The sequence below is a fragment of the Lethenteron reissneri genome, chromosome 6, assembly GCF_015708825.2.
Source record: "Lethenteron reissneri isolate LAM-NWPU_2019-01 chromosome 6, ASM1570882v1, whole genome shotgun sequence".
NCBI classification, from domain to species: domain Eukaryota; kingdom Metazoa; phylum Chordata; class Hyperoartia; order Petromyzontiformes; family Petromyzontidae; genus Lethenteron; species Lethenteron reissneri.
Genome location: NC_083784.1, coordinates 7,320,467 through 7,341,840, shown reverse-complemented (window position 1 = coordinate 7,341,840; position 21,374 = coordinate 7,320,467). Strand labels below are relative to the sequence as shown.

Here is a 21,374-nt window from a genome sequence, read left to right as displayed (position 1 = left end):
GACGCTACCAACTCCAGCACATGGCAATCGGGGGGTGTTGCTAGCAAAGCAGTGCATATCGATATCGCTCTAAATAACGTTATTCTGACACTACATTAATTTAGACAACTTACTTAAATATTAATAGAGGTACTGTTAGCACGTTATTGATTTTTAGCGTGTTCTAAGCACTTTAATAAATATATTTGTTGTACGTAAAAATTTCAACCCCCCCACTCCACTTCGTTGAGTTAGGGACGCCCGCAGACCCGGCTGTGACCGGGCATCCCTTGCCAACATGGCGGCGCTCAGCAAGTCCATACCGCACAACTGCTACGAAATTGGCCACACGTGGGACCCTTCTTGTGTCACCGCTTTTCGTCAGGTCAGCTGGGGCGCCTTCGACGAGGCCGTGCGAATTTACACGCCGCTCTACTTGGTGAGTTCCCCCCAATCCCCGCTCGGAATTAGCCCTTCTAGCGTCTGAGGCCTAGACCGGCTTCGCGGGCCCCCCCACCCCCCGCTCTTTCCTGGACGCCCGCGGTCGAGGTGCGACATTGTTGGGCCGGCGGGAGGGACCGCGCGGGTCGGGACGGAGCCTCGGCGTAACGCAACGAACTATTTTGTTGTGCATGCGTTTGTGCGCTTATCGCTTCCTGATTTGGGAACGCGCGTGTAAATGGGAAGTCTGCACAAACACACGTTATTTGCCAAGTGTAATATCTAATGCATTTTGTTCGTTATGGACTCTTGTTAGAGGGCAGTTCGCTGGTTGTCTTAAGTATGGCCAACTCTGCAGCTCTTATCTCTTAGATAAGCGTCTGAAGGTTACGTGGACAGGCCTGACCCGATGCGAATTTAAGGCTTCTTTGAAGGTAAAGGCTCTCCAAAAAAAACACACGAAACTTTAAAGCCATCCAAGGTCGTAACGCTGCGTTGTTATCGCGGTCGGCTTGCGTCACTGCACAATTGAACGCGTTCCCGAGTGACATATCCAGAGTTCCATAAACAGTCACGTTGCATAAACAATAATCATATTCGACAGCGTTCGCTCACTCTCGGAGAGTGAACGACTCGGGAGGGCCAAGGAGGAGCCACAGACAAACAGAAAGGCAGCAGCAGCAGCCACCGCTGTGAGGAGCTGACGCCAACAATTTCCCAAGCTCCGCAGTGTTTAGACATTGCAGGAAACTGATACACCCGGAGTAAACCCATGCGTGTGCGATGGGGGGGGGGGGAAACACTCTATCCCATCAGATGGAACAGGTGGAGTCAACATTTTACTGGTAGGAACCTCCTGGTTACACCAGCCCACAGGGGATTATTGTGTCCGTCCGTCGTGCATCCAAAAATGGGAGGGCTGGGTGGGGAGGGTGGGGAGGGGCTGGGTGGGGAGGGGTGGGGAGGGGCTGGGTGGGGAGGGGTGGGGAGGGGCTGGTCACCCCGTGGTGCCCTTATAAAACTCAACGTTTAACCTACTCACGCCGGCTTGTGCCCGCCCTCACAGTCGGGCATATTTGCTGAATACACCACGACGCCGTTGACCCTGGCCATTGACCGAGCAACCCAACGTTCCTACTAGCTCCCGCCGCAGGAATGTGTATTCTCGACTGCCATATCCTGGAGAGCCCAGTGGATGACAACCTCGATGCCCACGGGAACTGGCGGCATGTGTAGGAGACTTAGCCGGAAGAACGCTGGCGATCAGTGGAACAACGCAGACGTCCAGAATAAACTCATTTGAGACCCAAACATTGCACCTTCTAGCTTTGTCATTCCTCCTCGAAGACACTGGTGGAGCAATGACCCACATCAGTACATGCAACACTACACAAACTCTTTACTGAAGCCCTCTCGAGGCGAGAAGACCATGACATTGGTATTTAGCTCCTGAACATATTGCCATTAGCAAGAATAGAATTGCTCTCTTTGTCTCGATGTTGAGGTTTGTGATTTATCCGAGGCCTGCCCACCAACTGCAAGAGCCATAATGAGTTAAGCGCTATGTAACCTTATTGGGGTGTGTGTGTTATAAAACGCGTGCACATATGAACTTTCCCTCTCACCCAATTCACTTGGGTGAAATTGGTTTACTCACGACACTCAAAGCTCCTCTTTGTCTGAACATGAACGGTGTTAATTTACTTGGCGAGAGCCCAGCGATGTTCATGATAGCCATTAAAGTGATGTGTCTAGAGGTAAGTGCAGTGTAATTGTTGTAATTATTATCATTACATTTATTTAAGGTGGGAGAATATGCTGTAAAGTGGGTTTCTCCAATTATGCATTTCGTCCGTATTCTCCAGATTTTAAGATGCTCCATAAAAAATGAGGTCAGGTGCCTGCCAAGTAATTTTGCAATTCTTAGATTTATTTGATCAAGGCAAGTATTCAGGCCAGTCGAGACACATCTACCCCACTTTCTAGGAAATTATGGAAGATAATTTCTACACCTCGTTTTCTGACTGACTGTAGTAATGGATTTTCGGATTTAAATACTGATCGAGTCAAACAAATCTCATTCAATGAAAAAGACGTTGTCAGCCATTCTTTTAATCTGTCCCCAATACCAGCACACAAGTGACACGCTTTTGCCTAACAATGGCATTCGGCTCCATTACGTCCGTGTAAATGTGCAGCCTCTACTCTTTTTGGGGATTGTGTCTGCAAGCAATAACGCGAGGATGTGGGGAAATGCGTCTGTAAAGAGAGAGAGACCGGTCAAATTCACTGCTCTTGAGGGCTTAGCTTGTGTTCAGAAACTGGGGTTTTAAACCGAGCATCTCAGTTGTGGTCAGATGCAGACCTCAGAATTAAAATTGTTTTTCTTGTGGATTATTTTGAGATAGAGTGTAATACACAATTGCCATACTGCTGTTGTTAAGGGTACATGTACATAACATAATTTCCAGATACCTGTGTGTTTTCATGGTTCTATGTAAGTGAATGGGTGCAGTAGCGGTGTATTGATATACAATCCGAGACATCACAGCAACACACAATCTGCTGCTCTGGATGTGGTTATCTGGCTTGACCACTTGGTAGTGAAATTGGTGCTGTTGCTCTGCATCTATATCAGCTATTCGAAAGAAGATGATATACACCACTATGAGCTTTGTAAAGCTGGGTTTGAATCCCAGCCACGGCTAACATCAGTGGCAAGTGACAATTTGAACCAGTTCTGCTTATAATTGCAGAGCCAGAGAAGGTAAGCACATGGATGAGGCAACAAGCACAACTTCGAAACGTTTGTGTTGACTATCGGACGTGAGTAAGTGTGCTAGGGATGGGCACAATCTCGAGGAGGGATTGTGGCTCATGGATGAGATTGGTGATGGAATAATAATAATTCAATTTATAACGCGTGCAAATTTGCGGACGTAATGGCCGCAACTCAGAGGCGTGGAGCCAAGCTCAGAGTCGCTCGAAAGCGTGGTTATAGAGGTGAGTTTTTAAGTCTCTCTTGAAGGAGGCGATTGAGGTGATGCTGCGAATGTGCAGAGGGATAGCGTTCCAGACTGTTAGGGCTGCCACCGAGAAGCGGCGCATAGACACGACCATCCTGGATCTTGGTATCAAGAGGAGGTCGTGAGTCGCGCTGCGAAGGCATTTGCCGTGTGCTGATCTGCAAGTTGTCAATAATGAAGAAAGGTACAGCGGGCAGGCAGATGTGAAGGCATTGTGGTAGAGGCAGGCAATCTTGTATATGACCCTGCTGGCGATGAATAGCCAGTTGAGGGCTCGGAGACAGGCTAGTGAGTCGAGACGCGGATGATTGTGGCCAATGACGACGCGTGCCAGGTTGTTTTGTGTTCTTTGAAGTTTGGCAGCCAAAGAAGGGAATGTGCCAAACCAGACGACAGCCATAGAGAGAGAGTGATCAGATCAGCGAGTGTGCAGGAGCATTGTGGTATTGTTGGACAGTTAGTGATGGTGACGGAGTAGGATGACCTTCTAGAAGCACATGGATAGACTGTTGTCGATGAATGTGACAATGAATATCATGATTTTTAGCAAACGAAATTGAGTGAACAGTTGGTTTACAATTCTAATGTTTAATCTTGTCCCAGAATCAAGAATCGTTTTCAGGAGGCTACCTGCTCAAGATGTTTAAACATACATTTCCACTATTTTTACATCTACGTTGAACCCGATAGTTCCTGGAGAAATGCCAACGCATACGAGAGTAGAGCACCGAAGTGCCGCTGCGCAACATCGTTAGGAATCCTGCTTGCTGTACTGCAGACCCTCGAAGGCAGCACCTTACTCGCTTGCAGCTCGTGTGTACATACGTATGTTAAACTTCTTTCGCACCATACATAGCCAACCGTGCTAATCGGAAGTGCTGGCCAGGGGGCGGGGAAGGACAACAAACTAAACACGGGTGGTAGTGGTGGTAAGCGGTCGCAGCGTCCCGGTGAGTTGCCGTGTCTTGAGTGCCCCCTTCGCGTCGCACGCTCCCGCAGATCGCCGCGCTGCTGCGGAGGCGTAAGCTCGACTACTACCTGTACCGACTGCTGCCGGAGCTCTCGCGGTCGGTGGCCTTCCTCAGCGCCAATGGCGGCCTCTACATTGCCTTCTTCTGTATTCTGCGGTGAGCGCTCGCGGGACGCGCGTTGGGGACGCGCGTGTCGACCCCAAAGGGTTCGTGCGAGCGAGACCTCCGACTGAAAAAACTTGGTGGCGAGAAAGAACTAAAGAAACTGAGAGGGAAACCCAAGAATCAAGAATCGGAGGCACAGAAACATTTAAATGGCACGCAAGCAGGGTCGGGTCTACTTTTGAAGAAAAACTAAACTTAACATTGTTTTTTTATCTTACCGTGTAAGGCCCACTTGAGCTATATAGGTATTTTTCAGAAATCACCTGGCCACAAATGATAGCCGAACGAAGTGGCTTATGTGGAAATTTATAGCAGCAAATACACAGGCGTCATGGTCGGGATAGAACTGACAACCTCCTGTATACCAGGCGAGGTAGTTAACATCTTGCCACCGCTGCACCCCAGAAGGGGGCGGTTACTAAATGAGTTTGTGTAACAGCACTTGGCTCATGTACACCATGTAGTGAATAACCCCCCCCCCCCCCATAGGAAATGAAGTATTAATGCCTGTGATAGCTGTTATTAGTTTTCAGCTTTTCTCATAGAAGCATTACAAGTGAAGACAAAACTTGTGGACATGACCCTTACATAAGAACTGAACCATCGGGTTGAACCACAGCTCCGGCATCCGTGGCAAGTGGATATGTGCATATGTGATTTGATTTTGGTTCTGGGCACCCCATTCATCGACCCCCAGTGACTACCGTGGACAATTATGGTCAAACATCCCCCATAACTGACACGGGGAGGCTTTCATCCAGCAGTGGGTTGACAAAGGGATGCAAATATATGATTGGTCCTGAAAAGCTTAAAACAGTCACCCATATGTTCTCCTCTGCATTGGGATTTTTGTCCAATTCCTTTCGAAGCTGGACATGCCGACTTGTATATACGGTGAGGAAAAGCGACGAAGCAGAGTTGGGATGTGCGCATGATAAGATGCGTAGCCATCACTGTGTAAAACAATTTGTTTTTGATTGCCTGAAATTAAGTCACAGGTCACCACTCGTTCTACACGTGTCACTGCCTGAACCACAGTCGCTTGAGCCAAGTTTCAAGTTGTAACACGACTCCTCTGTGTCACTGTGGTTTATCGTTCCCACTGCTGCGATAACGCGCGTTTGCAAACCGAGCGATATGCTCCATTGGGACTTAAGAATTGACTGTATTTGACTTGAACACGTGAATTAATGATTTGCATGGTCTGTGCCAACCCTGTTGTAACAGAAAGTTTATGGGTGGCTTCAACTCGTGGCTGGGTGGCTTCTGGGCGGCACTGCCAGCCTCCTACATCGCCATCCTCCTGGAAAGAAAAAGCAGGTGATCTTTGGTGCAGGCAGTGTAGTTATTGTCTGGACAGTTTACGGTGAACACACAGTATTGAAAGATGAGTCTTTGCGTCATTTAGGACATTTAAAGTTGAATCACTGAGCAGACACTTGAAATCCCAGGTTCAAATGTTGAGCTTTTACCCGACAGTTCAAATCCTCAGTTTAACACATAGGCTATTGCGATCCAATATTATCCATGAGAGGTTTTTGGGTTAGATCACGTAAATATACATTTCTCATTAAACCCACCACCACCCGACACAGCCAATTATTAAGGTTTGTCACATAAACAATACATGTCCATTCGTTACTAGTTCAACACACCAGTGTGTTGGAGAGTAAACCCACAACATTTACATTAGAGTACAACGCTTTCGCCGGTAATTACAACTAGCATCATCAGACGACAGCACAACCCAGGCTGTTATCCTTCTGGGGTTGATAAAATAAAACTATAAGCTAAAGCTAAAACGGAGTACTGCTTTGCAGAGAAGTCAGCAGTGGTTGTCCTATGGATAGACTTTGCCCCCCCCCCCCCCTCTCCCCCAGTCATAGAAATTTTAATTTCAGGCTCAGGGCTGTAGCCAGGTAATGAACACTAATTCGATGCTCTATTTAAAAAAAAATTATTGAGGGATTGTGCGGACTCGTAACATCATACACACCGTCAATGTAACCTTCGATGCTCATTTAAGCATGAAAGACGTTTTTATTTTTTTCCTGACATCAAACAGGGTCCCCTGATATAGAAATACTGACATTGAAGTCCATCAACATTACCAGCATTCTGCACCAATATTTTCCCAGCAGCATTAGTTCAAGCAGGCAAACTCTGGACCAATTTTGCCTTTCTAAAGTCTCAGCAGCATAGGCTGGGGCAATACGGACGCTTCTGTATGATAATTCTAATGCTATTTAAATTCTATTATCTCTAATTCACCGCAACATTTCATGATAATATGATTTGTGAAAGCTTTAAACCACTCAGAGTGTAGTTACATCTTTGAAGGACGATAGGAGATGTGTAGAATGTCACATCTGCAGCTGTTCAACAAACCTTCCAGTTCATTAGTCATTTTTCTAATGACAACTAAACTAAAAATTATTTTTTATCTTACCAGGTAAGGGCCACTGAGCTATGTAGCTCTTTTTCAGATGCGACCTGGCCACAAATGATAGCTCAACGAAGTGGTTTAGCATGTGGAAATGTATAGCAGCCAGATACTATAAGCGCCTGTTTCTAAATGATGAGGGGAAAAACTGGATGACTCGGAGAAAAATCCACGTGACCACGGGGATAACATGAAAACTCCAAATATACAGGTGTCACTGTCATGATCAAACCCACGTCCTCCTGTATACCAGGCGAGATAGTTAACATCTTGCCACCGTTTGGCTTTGTGCCATCAGCACAGATGGGATACCATTAGAGAAAAGTAAAAAAAAAACTGACAAATGTGCGAGAGCCCATTTGAAACAGAATCTCTCCTTTTACAGAGGGATCCCGGTGGTAAATATAGCATTAAAAACATATTATAGGAAAGGCAAATCCACGAAAAGTGGAAACTGTATCTCCCTTGTGAGCATACAACCTATGTTCGAGCATCAATATTTGTAATGCATATCATCATAAGTAAAGTCTTCAGCGATGTGCTCTGGCAATGGGCCCCATAGCAACGGGCACGCTGTGAGTCTGTGTGAAGCTAAACCGAGGGCTCTTACAGTCGTTTTATTTATTTCTTACCTTAACGCAGGGTAGGGAAACACTTTAGCCGTGCATGCTGCTTAATTCGGGCCACATGTTGGCTGAACATGTATCACAGTTTGCTACAAAAGTGCTTGCTCGTTCCGCCCTACTTGCTTGTATTCTGTTATTGATCATCTGTTAAGGCTGACAATATTAGGTTATTTAACCCAGGTACCTAGGGCATCACTATAGGTGGCATTGCACAAACTGCTAGTCATGTCATGACTATTCACTCTCTGCTCTTCTGCGATTCAATGAATTGTGGGTTTGGGGTCACAGTTGAATTCGAGATGACATTTTTTTGTCTCGTTTGTAATGATTATTTTGTACCGTTCATCTTGTTTGTATGGTACGTCTCTTTTGGAGGTCTAGTTTATGCTGTCGATCTAGTGCAGGGGATCGGCAGCCTGCGGCTTTTTAAGGGCTGTTTCGTGATGTTATTTATTAAGGATCACCGTCTCATATTCACGTGCATTGCGGCTCTTGAAATATTGAGGGTTTTTTTTCAAATTCGAAAAAATTACTCTTCTTGTTATGTTGGTTGGCGACCCCTGGTCTCATGTGTATCGTCTCCTTTATACTTATTTTTTATCTTTTGCTCTTAGTTTTTTTCTGTACTGTCCTGTCTTGTACCATCTTTATCATTCCAACTGTTGCCGTAAAGGAAATATATTTTAATAAAATGGAAAGGTGTAATAAAGATTTTTTTTTTCCTCTGGACATATACATTAAATACAACAATACAATGAAATGTATTTATCCCTAAAAATACTCACTACGTCTCTGTTTCAGGAGGGTCCCGGAGGGATGGGGACAATGTTACTATATGTCAATGGCCCTTGTTCTGAAACTTAATTCATTAGTCGCTCTGCCAACAGAGCACAACGTATCAGTTCCACAATCGACAAAGATCCTCCTATAGCATTGAAGAGAATGTGTACGCAAGTGCTCTTAGCAAGCCCCTACAAAGGCCGGCACGGCACACGAGGAGGTGTTGCCAGGACCTCGCCCAGCCACCTTTGTTTTCCCCAGTGCCGATGTTTACACATTGCACCAGGTACTCATTTAAGGCTGAGTCGACCTAAGGGATGCCCAGGACCTGTTCATATATTCGCCGCTGTTATTGGTCATGAGCGGCGGGTTCGTAGCGCATTGCACTAACCACGACTCTTCTGCTCCCCAATCAGTCCCACACACGCACAATACATATTATGCACAGCGTCATTGTGGTCTATTTTAAAGTGTTGATATTGTTGATTTTGTTTACGAGTGTGTTCATACTTTTTGTGATGTTTGCAGGAGAGGCCTGTTGACCATCTACATGGCAAATTTGGTGAGTGATTAATAATGCAATGCACGCCAATCAAACTATGGAACAGTGTTTCCTCAAAATAACAAAATGACTTGGGGGTTTTCAGAGAGCTATAAAAATAAAATAAACAACACAAATTGCACTCCCGAAGTAGAGAAAAATGGTTCAGCGAGCAGAGCAATGGTGACTTGCGGTTAGCTGCGGCTCCAAAAATACAAAAAGTTATCCGAAATTGACCCATAAAAAGTCCGAGAACTTTTAACACAAAACTCACAGCCCCTAGTGCAGAGCAATGGTGATATGCGGTTAGCTGCGGATCTACGCTGCACAGAAACCCCACGCGCCGGTGCCGCCCCTGTTTAGTCTTGCACGCCACAGCATCCCCTGCAGCAGTTCTCTTTGTGCCTTCTGAAAGCTGGCTTGCGATTAAGGGTGGTTTCAGTGGTTTCTTTTTCAACTTTTTTTTGTTCCATCGCTTTTCACGTTCTCATCAGATATAAAACCGCAATATATAAAGGGAACATTGCAAGCCGTGGATGGGCTAAATGTGGGCTTCATGGAAATAACGGGGTTTTGTTAAAGTAAGTAGGTGTACGTCGGGGCGAGACCACCCCTGATGTAACGCGGTGTATCCAGGTCTCCTAAAGATCAACAGAGGAATTGAAGCAATTCACCACACATCAAACGAAACAATTTCCTGGTTTACGAACCTGGACATAGACTTCTACGTTGCCATTCATCTAGACATATGCAAGAGCGTGAGGGCACGCTATGCGTGAGCATATGCCAACTTGAGCACACCTCGTGATGTCTGCATTAATTGGGAGAACACCTTTCAGAGATGACAAAATAAATAATCAGACGGAATATCTCTTTCACGTAGCCGTCTGTCCACGCACCTCTGTACCTGATTGATAACAATCTTGTCAACATCTAACTTTTTAATGTGTGGATCTGGATTCTTCTTGGAAAGGAGGTTGAACTTAGGAATCAGGTTATCTTTGCATTTAGCTGACATTGAGGCGGCTGAAGAGGCTGTCATGTGATCTACATGTTCCCAATCAGAGGTAGACATTTTTTCCGTCAATGTTAAGTGTGATTTCAGGAGAGTCTTGTCTAAATTGTCTAGTTCAAATTGGAGCAATCTTATTCTCTCTGAGATCAGGGCTAGGCCGGCCCTGAACAAGATCCGTTTAGCATTGGGAGAAGTGACAGCAGCATATGTCAATGTGAAGGTGATCGGTATTACTTTGGTGTCGCGGCATCTCTTCAGAAATGTGAGCGACTCGATCAGATGAGCCTTCTTGTCTCGAAGTTTGTTCAAAGATCTAATAGTTGTGTGGAAACCCTCCCCGTAGAGGCGGTAAAATCTTGATTTAAAGCTTTCATGACTGCAGGAATTCATATTCTTTGGGTTTTTCCGTAAAGTCACGAAGAACCAAATTTTTTTTACATTCTCCACAACAACGAGCTCTTTGTGGGTTCGCGGCGGTTCTCCGCTCCCTGTTGAGTCATCTCTCGTAGTCATTGAATAATGTGGAACTCGTTGGCACTTATGGTGAGATTTGCAAATGCTGCATTTGGCAAGTGCGTCTATGAAACAAAAACATTTATGCCTTTGATATGTTTGGCCAAATTATTATTATTATTTTTTATTGAAGAACATTATGCAAGTATCAATAAGACGGAGCAAATATAAAACGTTCCAGTTCTTTTTCGTTCCCAGGGCTCTCAGTTGAGTGATTCATCAGATCATAAAGTGTCTCCAGGGCTTTTCAGAATATCATCATATTTATACTGGAGGAATCTAATGAGCTATAAAGCTCTTTTTCACAGATGTCCAACAGCAGCGCTATGGTTCGGTCCAAGCATTAATTATAATATTAATGATCCCCTTAACCTAGGAAAACCTCACTGAGTCTTAAATCTTTTTTGCAAGAGGGTCCTGCATTGAGACATTTGATCAGTTCCCAAAATGAGTGGTTGGCTTGATTTGGGATTAGGAATCTTGAGATCACCCATGCATATTAAGAGGTAAAAACTGATTGTTTCCACACAGATAGTTTCAAGAATCCACGCTGTACTGCCATCCCCAGGCCACTTCGCTCCCCTAAACCCTTGGACACCTGCTGTTAACAGGAAATCTCGTATCCACGTACGAGCCAGTATGGCCTCATTGTTCTTCGCTTTTGAGGTTCACCGAGGGTAGTTTGATCATAGGCATAGGTTAGCTCTAAGCCAGTGTCACTGTGATTTCTTCCTTCAATTCCATCGATTGTCCATGGATCAAAGCAGCAATTGATACCACCTAAGGTAGTACGACTTTAGTCGTACCGATTAATTCTCATGGCCAATACGAGCGAGCTATTCGGTTAACCCACTTGTTTCAGGTGGTTATCATGTAATTCACTGCTATTTTACACATGAAGGAAGTCGGAACCGATAAAGTTACGCCACCTCAGGTGGTACTGATGAGTGAGATGTCTGGTCTGGCCTCACGGTACTACTAAGATACCTGAGATAAAACACGGATGCTTGGGTGTAGCCAGTTTGACGGTATCGGCCCGGTCGCTAATGAAAATATGATCGCAACGTGTTGTGAGTTTGCGTTGACAAATATCTGATATGACCGCCAAGGCATACGCTGTGAACGCCTAGAGTATTTATTTTATAAGCTGACAGGATGGAATGTTACCATTCTCACTACAGATACAGAGTGTTCTCTGGCTTTTTGATGCTGTACGGTGTGAGTGTGTGTGTGGTTTGCACCGCGTACTACATTCTGCCCAAGCCGATTCAACTCATAGAATGAACGCAGACAACTCAATGGTGGTTGGTTTCTCGACCTGGCGTAAGCCAAACCTTGGCAAACGGAACCTAAAATGAGTCCTTGCTGTGGCGTGACTGTAACGGCAGCACTGAACAACACAAAAGGTAACTGGGCATGCGTGGCAATGGAATATGTGCTTATCTATAGTATCGATCAATCTACTGATTACGCTATTTAACACAATTTTTGTTCCTGGGTAGTAAGTGTTGTTTCGTAATTGCTTATGCCTAAAAAGTATAGAAAATGGCTATTATTCTCCACAAACTTTGCTTTTGTGACCAGGACAGTGATATTTTGAAATTTACCTATTTTCAATGTGAAAACGGGCGAATTTGTGTATTTTCGTTCACGTAAAGTCAGAAAAAAACAACATATGAATCAAAATTAACATGTATTTATACTAAAGTAATACAAAAATGACTACAAAATATTTAGAAGTGAGTAGTTTTTCGAGATTTATGATTATACTGTAAATCACTTTCACGAATCAGCCCCCAAATGTAGTCTCCCATCATGTTCTCGTTATACTGTCCTTGATAGCGGTGTTCAAAGTCCAGTATATCCTGGTGGAAGTGCTCGTCTTGCTCCTCCGAGTATGCTCCCATGTTCTCCTTGAATTTATCAAGATGAGCATCAAGGATATGGACTTTGATGGACATCCTACAGCCCATTGTGCCGTAGTTTTTCACCAGAGTCTCAACTAGCTCCACATAGTTTCCGGCCTTGTGACTGCCTAGGAAGCCACGAACCACTGCGACAAAGCTGTTCCAAGCCACTTTCTCCTTACTAGTGAGCTTCTTGGGGAATTCATTGCACTCCAGGATCTTCTTTATCTGTGGTCCGACGAAGACACCGGCTTTGACCTTTGCCTCAGACAGCTCAGGGAAGAAGTCTTGAAGGTACTTGAAGGCTGCTGACTCCTTATCTAGAGCTCTGATAAATTGTTTCACAAGGCCCAATTTGATGTGCAGTGGTGCATCAGCACCTTCTGGGGGTCCACCAGTGGCTCCCACTTGAAGTTGTTCCTCCCCACAGAGGACTCGCTCCGCTGTGGCCAGTCCCGCCTGTGGTAGTGCGCCTTGGTGTCCCTGCTGTCCCAAAGGCAAAGATAGCAGGGAAACTTGGTAAAACCGCCTTGGAGACCCATCAGGAATGCCACCATTTTTAAGTCTCCGATGACCTCCCAGCCGTACTCATCATACGTCAAGGCGTCCAGCAAGGTATTGATGCTGTTGTAATCCTCTTTGAGGTGCACCGAGTGAGCCAGGGGAAGAGATGGGTACTTGTTACCATTATGGAGCAGCACGGCTTTGAGGCTCCTGGATGAGCTGTCAATGAAGAGGCGCCACTCATTCTGGTTACAGGTGATTTCGATTGCCGCGAACAGACTGGTCACATTGTAGCAGAAGCAGAGCCCATCCTGACGGGTGAAGAAGCTGAAAAAATGTTGGTGACGCTTCCTCTGCAACTTGCACACTTTTATCCAACAAGTTCCACTGCTTGAACCTAGACGTCAAAAGCTTGGCATTCGATTTGTGAGACCAAGATCTCTGATCAAGTCGTTAAGGTCTTTTTGGTTGGGGTAGTATGAGTTTCTCTCCTCAGCTCCACCTCTGAAATTGTCATCTGGATCTACAACATCTTCATCACTCTCTGACTTGCTGCTCTCTTCTAAAGATGGCTGCTCTCTCTCCGGAGGAGTGGGTATGGGGAGCTCATGGAAGTGTGGCACCGGGGCGATGGATGCAGGTGCATTCTTGCCAGTCCAACGTTTGGAAGGATCCACCATGCAGAGGTAGCAGTTGCTTTAGTGGTCAGTGAGTTCCCGCCAAATTCTTGGGATAGTGAAAGTCATGGCTCTCTTATTATTTGGTTCTTTCGGTAAAGTCACGTAGAAGGGAAATAATTAAATAATACAAATATAAAACAATAAAAACAAAAGTCACGTAGATAGAAAAATAAAAATAAAGTGAATAAAAATAATAAAAAAAACACACTAATGTAGACTGTAGCCTGGTTCATAATCGGAGTGAGTGTACTGGCAGTCTATAATGTAGACTGTAGCCTGGTTATTAAGTTTGGTGAGTGTACTGGTAGTCTATAATGTAGACTGTAGCCTGGTTATTAAGTTTGGTGAGTGTACTGGTAGTCTATAATGTAGACTGTAGCCTGGTTATTAAGTTTGGTGAGTGTACTGGTAGTCTATAATGTAGACTGTAGCCTGGTTATTAAGTTTGGTGAGTGTACTGGTAGTCTATAATGTAGACTGTAGCCTGGTTATTAATCTGGGTGAGTGTACTGGCAGTCTATAATGTAGACTGTAGCCTGGTTATTAAGTTTGGTGAGTGTACTGGTAGTCTATAATGTAGACTGTAGCCTGGTTATTAAGTTTGGTGAGTGTACTGGTAGTCTATAATGTAGACTGTAGCCTGGTTATTAAGTTTGGTGAGTGTACTGGTAGTCTATAATGTAGACTGTAGCCTGGTTATTAAGTTTGGTGAGTGTACTGGTAGTCTATAATGTAGACTGTAGCCTGGTTATTAATCTGGGTGAGTGTACTGCCAGTCTATAATGTAGACTGTAGCCTGGTTATTAAGTTTGGTGAGTGTACTGGTAGTCTATAATGTAGACTGTAGCCTGGTTATTAAGTTTGGTGAGTGTACTGGTAGTCTATAATGTAGACTGTAGCCTGGTTATTAATCTGGGTGAGTGTACTGGCAGTCTATAATGTAGACTGTAGCCTGGTTATTAAGTTTGGTGAGTGTACTGGTTATTAAGTGTTGGTGTACTGGTAGTCTAATGTAGACTGTAGCCTGGTTATTAAGTTTGGTGAGTGTACTGGTAGTCTATAATGTAGACTGTAGCCTGGTTATTAAGTTTGGTGAGTGTACTGGTAGTCTATAATGTAGACTGTAGCCTGGTTATTAAGTTTGGTGAGTGTACTGGTAGTCTATAATGTAGACTGTAGCCTGGTTATTAATCTGGGTGAGTGTACTGGCAGTCTATAATGTAGACTGTAGCCTGGTTATTAAGTTTGGTGAGTGTACTGGTAGTCTATAATGTAGACTGTAGCCTGGTTATTAAGTTTGGTGAGTGTACTGGTAGTCTATAATGTAGACTGTAGCCTGGTTATTAATCTGGGTGAGTGTACTGGCAGTCTATAATGTAGACTGTAGCCTGGTTATTAATCTGGGTGAGTGTACTGGCAGTCTATAATGTAGACTGTTGCCTGGTTATTAAGTTTGGTGAGTGTACTGGCAGTCTATAATGTAGACTGTAGCCTGGTTATTAATCTGGGTGAGTGTACTGGTAGTCTATAATGTAGACTGTAGCCTGGTTATTAATCTGGGTGAGTGTACTGGCAGTCTATAATGTAGACTGTAGCCTGGTTATTAATCTGGGTGAGTGTACTGGCAGTCTATAATGTAGACTGTAGCCTGGTTATTAATCTGGGTGAGTGTACTGGCAGTCTATAATGTAGACTGTTGCCTGGTTATTAATCTGGGTGAGTGTACTGGCAGTCTATAATGTAGACTGTTGCCTGGTTCATAATCTGGGTGAGTGTACTGGCAGTCTATAATGTAGACTGTAGCCTGGTTCATAATCGGAGTGAGTGTACTGGCAGTCTATAATGTAGACTGTTGCCTGGTTCATACTCGGAGTGAGTGTACTGGCAGTCTATAATGTAGACTGTAGCCTGGTTATTAATCGGGGTGAGTGTACTGGCAGTCTATAATGTAGACTGTAGCCTGGTTATTAATCTGGGTGAGTGTACTGACAGTCTATAATGTAGACTGTAGCCTGGTTATTAATCTGGGTGAGTGTACTGGCAGTCTATAATGTAGACTGTAGCCTGGTTATTAATCTGGGTGAGTGTACTGGCAGTCTATAATGTAGACTGTAGCCTGGTTATTAATCTGGGTGAGTGTACTGGCAGTCTATAATGTAGACTGTAGCCTGGTTATTAATCTGGGTGAGTGTACTGGCAGTCTATAATGTAGACTGTTAGCCTGGTTATTAAGTCTGGGTGAGTGTACTGGCAGTCTATAATGTAGACTGTAGCCTGGTTATTAAGTCTGGTGAGTGTACTGGACAGTCTATAATGTAGACTGTAGCCTGGTTATTAAGTTTGGTGAGTGTACTGGCAGTCTATAATGTAGACTGTAGCCTGGTTATTAATCTGGGTGAGTGTACTGGCAGTCTATAATGTAGACTGTAGCCTGGTTATTAATCTGGGTGAGTGTACTGACAGTCTATAATGTAGACTGTAGCCTGGTTATTAATCTGGGTGAGTGTACTGGCAGTCTATAATGTAGACTGTAGCCTGGTTATTAATCTGGGTGAGTGTACTGGCAGTCTATAATGTAGACTGTAGCCTGGTTATTAATCTGGGTGAGTGTACTGGCAGTCTATAATGTAGACTGTAGCCTGGTTATTATGTTTGGTGATGACGACTGCTTGTGTTGCGATCGAAACGTCGTGGTTTTTACTTTTTATTTTATTACTGAAAGAACCAAGACTAAGTCTACATTATAGACTGCCAGTAGGCTCACTCAGGTTAAGAACCAGGTTACAGTCTACATTATAGTCTGCCAAGTACACTCACCAAACCTTATAACCAGGCTACAGTCTACATTATAGACTGCCAGTACTCTGATTAAGAACCAGGCTAGTCTACATTAGTGTGTTTTATTATTTTTTATTTTTTTATTCACTTTATTTCTATTAAATCTTGACTTAATTTTTTTTGTTCTACGTGACTTTTTTCCGAAAGACCCAAAGAATATTTATTTTTATTTTTCTATCTACGTGATTTTACCGAAAGAACCAAAGAATATGAATTCCTGCAGTCGCGAAAGTTTTAAGTGAAAATTCATGGCTCTCTTTTCCCCTCTAGCATCACCATCCTACAAAAATAAAATTATTTTACCCATGACTAATGTGTAAGAGATTCTCGCAACATTTTTCATATATGATATATTTTTTCAATAACATTGAAATTTTTTTTACATTTTTTAATTAAAACTTTTACAATTAAATTTTTTTAAACAAATTTTATAACATAAAATCCGAGAAATTGTCCATCTTATCTTCCAGAGTTTTTTTGCATTGCTCGCAGGTGAAATTAGGTGCCCAGGATTTGTCTTTATCCCCGACAGGCATGGCGACATATGCCTTGTAGGCCTCACACATCTTAGCAGATGCTTCCACAGAGTACTTTTTCGCTCTTGTCTTGAAAAATTAGCCACATACATAGCAAATGTGTCTGCCGGATGCTTGCAGCCTCTTGATGCCATCTCAGAAAAATGCAGATATGTATCCACTTAGGCAGCTGGAACTAAACTGAACTGGTGGGCTTAAGGCCCCTGTATTTATACTACTATTTATATTACTGGAAAGTTCTAGAATGTTCTAGAAGTTACTCAAAGTTTACTCATGATATGGAAAATAGGTAAAATTCAAAATATCATTGTCCTAGTCACAAAAGCAAAGTTTGTGGGGAATAATAGCCATTTTCTGTACTTTTGAGGCATAAGCAATTAAGAAATAACACTTATTACCCAGGAACCAAAAAAATTGTTACACAGTGTTATCAGTTTGGGTGACCAGAAAATAGCTAGGGGGTGATGGGCGGGGCTAAGTGACATCATTGTCACCATGAGCAGCATCACAATGCTGGCGTGTAGTTTGAATGGGGGTTTCCTGCCTTCAGGAGGCAGGATCTGGGGTGGCTGCCATTTTCAAAGTTGCCTAAGAAATCTGCCACGGAAAAAGTAATATTTAAATAAAACTTTTTTTTAAACACGCTTTAATGAAATGTAGCGTACTAGTAATGGCAGAACTCCACGACTCCAGGAAGTGGCCCCAAAGCTTGCCATAACGTAAGGGACCGTGGCCAATTACAGCCAATGTCAGTTTACTGTGGACAATTAGGCCCAAGCCGAAACATAACATATAAAAAATAATGTTTTTAAATATATGTTTTTTATTTTTTTATGATAGAATATAGTATTGTCATCAGTATGACATAAGTATACCAAGTTTGCAGTCGATACCACATTGGGAAGTGGGTTAAAATGTAGTTACAAGATTTGAGGATACGACAACAACGATGACGACAACAACAACAGACAGAGTGAGTTAAATAAAATCTTGTAAAAAGGAGTTGATTGCAGTTTTAATCTATTAATTGTCTTAAACAAACGTCCCGGCTTTACTTTGGACCCATACGCGTATATCCTTTTCCGGCCTTAATATCACTTAACATCCATGCTTTGTAACGTCATTAAGTGGTGAAAATCACAGCCTCGCGTAACTACAGCAGCATACAAATCCACATTTATTTTCATGTATTCTGTAGCTGGGTAGCACGCGCACACTGAGCTTGACAAGCAATTGAGGTCAGGATTTGGTGGTTTTATTGAGCAGCACGCCTGCCTCCACTCAACTTCCACCTCCCCTCATTATCCCTGAAAATAGGAATAGCTCTGAGCTAATTTCCAGCCCACATGCTGTGCCAACTTGGGTTGTGGCTAGTTTTTTTTATTAAACTGCGCACCACTGCTCATAAACTTTTCCCAGATGGGAAGCGGGATCGTGACTGAGAACTCTACCCTGCAGGGTATTCAGAATCGGAATCAGAATATTTATTTAGACTGGAGGAATCTGATGAGCTATAAAGCTCTTTCTCGCAGATGTGCAGTAGGGGCGGGAAAGAAAATGATGACAGCAAACACTCCAAAAACACGATAGTAGTCCAAAGGTAAACAAATTACCCAAACGCATACAAATCATACTAAATCTTCTCCATCCTTCCAGGCAAAGCCCAATGAGGCATTAACTTATTTTTCAGAAGAAACCTGGCCACCACAAATGATAGCTCAACAAAGCAGGCCGTCATTTCGACATTGATAGCAGTAGGGGTGGGATTATTCCTTACCCCCCCCTCCTCCCCACCATCCACCGTTATGAATTGTCATGAACTGGGTTAAAATCTTAATTCAAGAATATAGATGTATGTTTTACATTATGGTGAATGGTAATGGCCCCTGTTGTCATAAAGCGAACCCGATGCATACAGCAGTGTATAAATGCCTACGCTATGAGTAGCATATTATAAATGTCTGTATACGTGTCATTACGTGTTTGCCATGAGTGTGCGTGAATTAACACCCATGAAAACGAGACGTTCTATCTGAAGCTCATTGTCCAGGTGGAATGTTTTAATGATACATGAATATTTAATATGCCAAGTGGTAAATATTGATTCTCACACGCGCGTTTCATTGCGTGCTTGCCCTCGGCAAGGTAAGGTAAAAGTTAAACGGTAAAAAAAACCAAGACTACCTTTATCTTACCTTTTACCTTACCACAATACAATCGCTCTACCCTTCCGTTTACCCTTTTGCAGGTAAGGTAAAAGGTAAAAAGCAACGAGCCTACCTTTACCCTACCTTTTACCCTTATCCCATACAAATTACCCGATAACAGGGAAATTACTGGGGTACAACACATGAAAAAGGTTTATAACGATAAATGCTAGGTAGAGCGCTTTATACATATAGAATACTCTCAAATCGGGCGTTGAGGCTGTCGACGACATCGTCCTCCATAACCTCCTCGTCCCAGTCGTCTTGGTCGATGGCGATCTCATCAACAGCCTGATCAAGTTCGTCATTGCCATCGTCCTCGGACGAACGACAGGCAATAAGATCCTGCACCGCTCCGGCCCAGTTAGACGGAACCTTCAGGCAGCCGACGCCGACGTGTGCTTCTTGAGGTGGGCTTTCCACCCCGACGCGTTCGTGTGGGTGGAAAACCTCTTCCCTTGCTGTACATGGGGATCACCCTCCATCCAATCGTGCGTGTGCTCTCACGGTAACGCATGCCGCTGCCTCTTTCGATTGCTGTTCGCAGCAACCCCAAAAATGCCGTTGCTGGCATCATCGTCCTCTATTACCTCTATCTCAAGAACGTGGACCGTCTCCATCTGGTCCGACTTCAATTATCGCAATTTAAAATGGAGGCCACGGACTGCGCCACGGAGCTTTTAGCGGTAAACAAGGTACCGTATTTACCGGGTAATTATTTGCGCTACCTTTACCCTACCGGGTAATTCTTCTGAGCTACCTTTACCCTACCCTTTACCTTACCCCTTGGCATGTCGAAACTTTTACCCTTTATCCTTTTACCCGGTAAAAAATGTAATTTACCTTTCCTTGCCGAGGCCTATTGCGTGCATAGCGAGCTTACCACATCAATATAAATTGATGAATCGATGCATCGTTCCACCCGTAGCTTCTTGGTTAAGCCTTCCCATTAGCGTCCCATTAGCTGCTGCTGAGAGCAAACTGATGTCTGAGCGGTGCATTACAAGTAGCAAGCCGGTGACCTATATCCCCGTAGTCGAGATGAAAGTGGGGCGTGCTGGGTGACCTAAGCTTGCAACGTACACTTTGCTACGATGCCAAAAAAAGAACTTCCTTAAAGGCAATTAATCACTGACGTCTCATCACTGACTTGAGATTAAAAGGCTCGGAATGTATCATTTTTCCTATGGAAGCAATACCTGCACCCTAATGGAAAGTTATATAAGTAATATTTAAAAATACTTTTTTTTTTCAACACGCTTTAATGAAATGTACCGTACGAGTAATGGCAGAACTCCACGACTCCAGGAAGTGGCCCCGAGGCTTGCCATAACATAAGGGACCGTGGTGATTTACAGCCAACGTTAGTTGAGCGTGGACAATTAGACCCAAGGCGAAACATAACATAAAAAAGATGGTTTAAACATTTTTTTTAAATGATAGAATATAGTATTGTCATCAGTATGACATAAGTATACGAAGTTTGCAGTCGATACGACATTGGGAAGTGGGTTAAAATTGAGTTACAATATTTGAGGATACGACAACAACAGACAGAGTGAGTTAATAGAAAGCGTGTAATAAAAAGCTCAGTGCCGTCATTGCGTACACATGCATACCTGTCAACCCATATAGTTTACCCATATTCTTCTACAGGGAAATTCAGTTTTCAAGTCCATACGGCGTGCAGCCGTTTAAATACGGCCAAATATATTCTTGGTTCTTTCGGTAAAGTCACGTAGAATGGAAATAATAAAATAATAAAAATAAAACAATAAAATAATTCTCACGACGTTTCGGCCGCAACGCAAGTAGCCGTCCTCAGGTGAAAATAAAACATAATAAAATAATTCTCACCTGTGCTTGACCTGAGGACGGCTGCTTGCGTTGTGGCCGAAACGTCGTGAGAATTATTTTATTATGTTTTATTTTTATTATTTTATTATTTCCATTCTACGTGACTTTACCGAAAGAACCAAGAAGATGATTCCCTGCAGTCACGAAAGCTTTAAATCGAAATTTACGGCCAAATAATTTTTTTGTCTATTTGTTTGTGTTTCTCACTTTTGATGGGACTTTGAAGGATGAACGTTGAGATTTATAAAGGCACGGGGTGACCAATAAGGTCTGAATTTGTCTGTAATAAGGTAGGTGCACTGATAAGGGGTTGACAGGTATGCAAGAGCAAGAGCAAGCTTGAGC

The 21,374-nt window shown here is 43.5% G+C and overlaps 1 protein-coding gene across 1 annotated transcript in view; it reads left to right on the top strand.

Moving 5' to 3' along the window:
• Positions 1 to 253: 253 nt before the first annotated feature.
• Positions 254 to 21,374, top strand: part of TMEM135 (transmembrane protein 135) — a 65,759-nt gene continuing 44,638 nt past the window's right edge. Inside the window, exons 1-4 of the mRNA XM_061571239.1 lie at positions 254 to 418; positions 4,446 to 4,573; positions 5,810 to 5,902; positions 8,960 to 8,993. Coding sequence (XP_061427223.1) covers positions 278 to 418; positions 4,446 to 4,573; positions 5,810 to 5,902; positions 8,960 to 8,993 — 396 coding nt within the window. The 5' untranslated portion in view covers positions 254 to 277. The remainder of the gene's footprint in view (positions 419 to 4,445; positions 4,574 to 5,809; positions 5,903 to 8,959; positions 8,994 to 21,374) is intronic.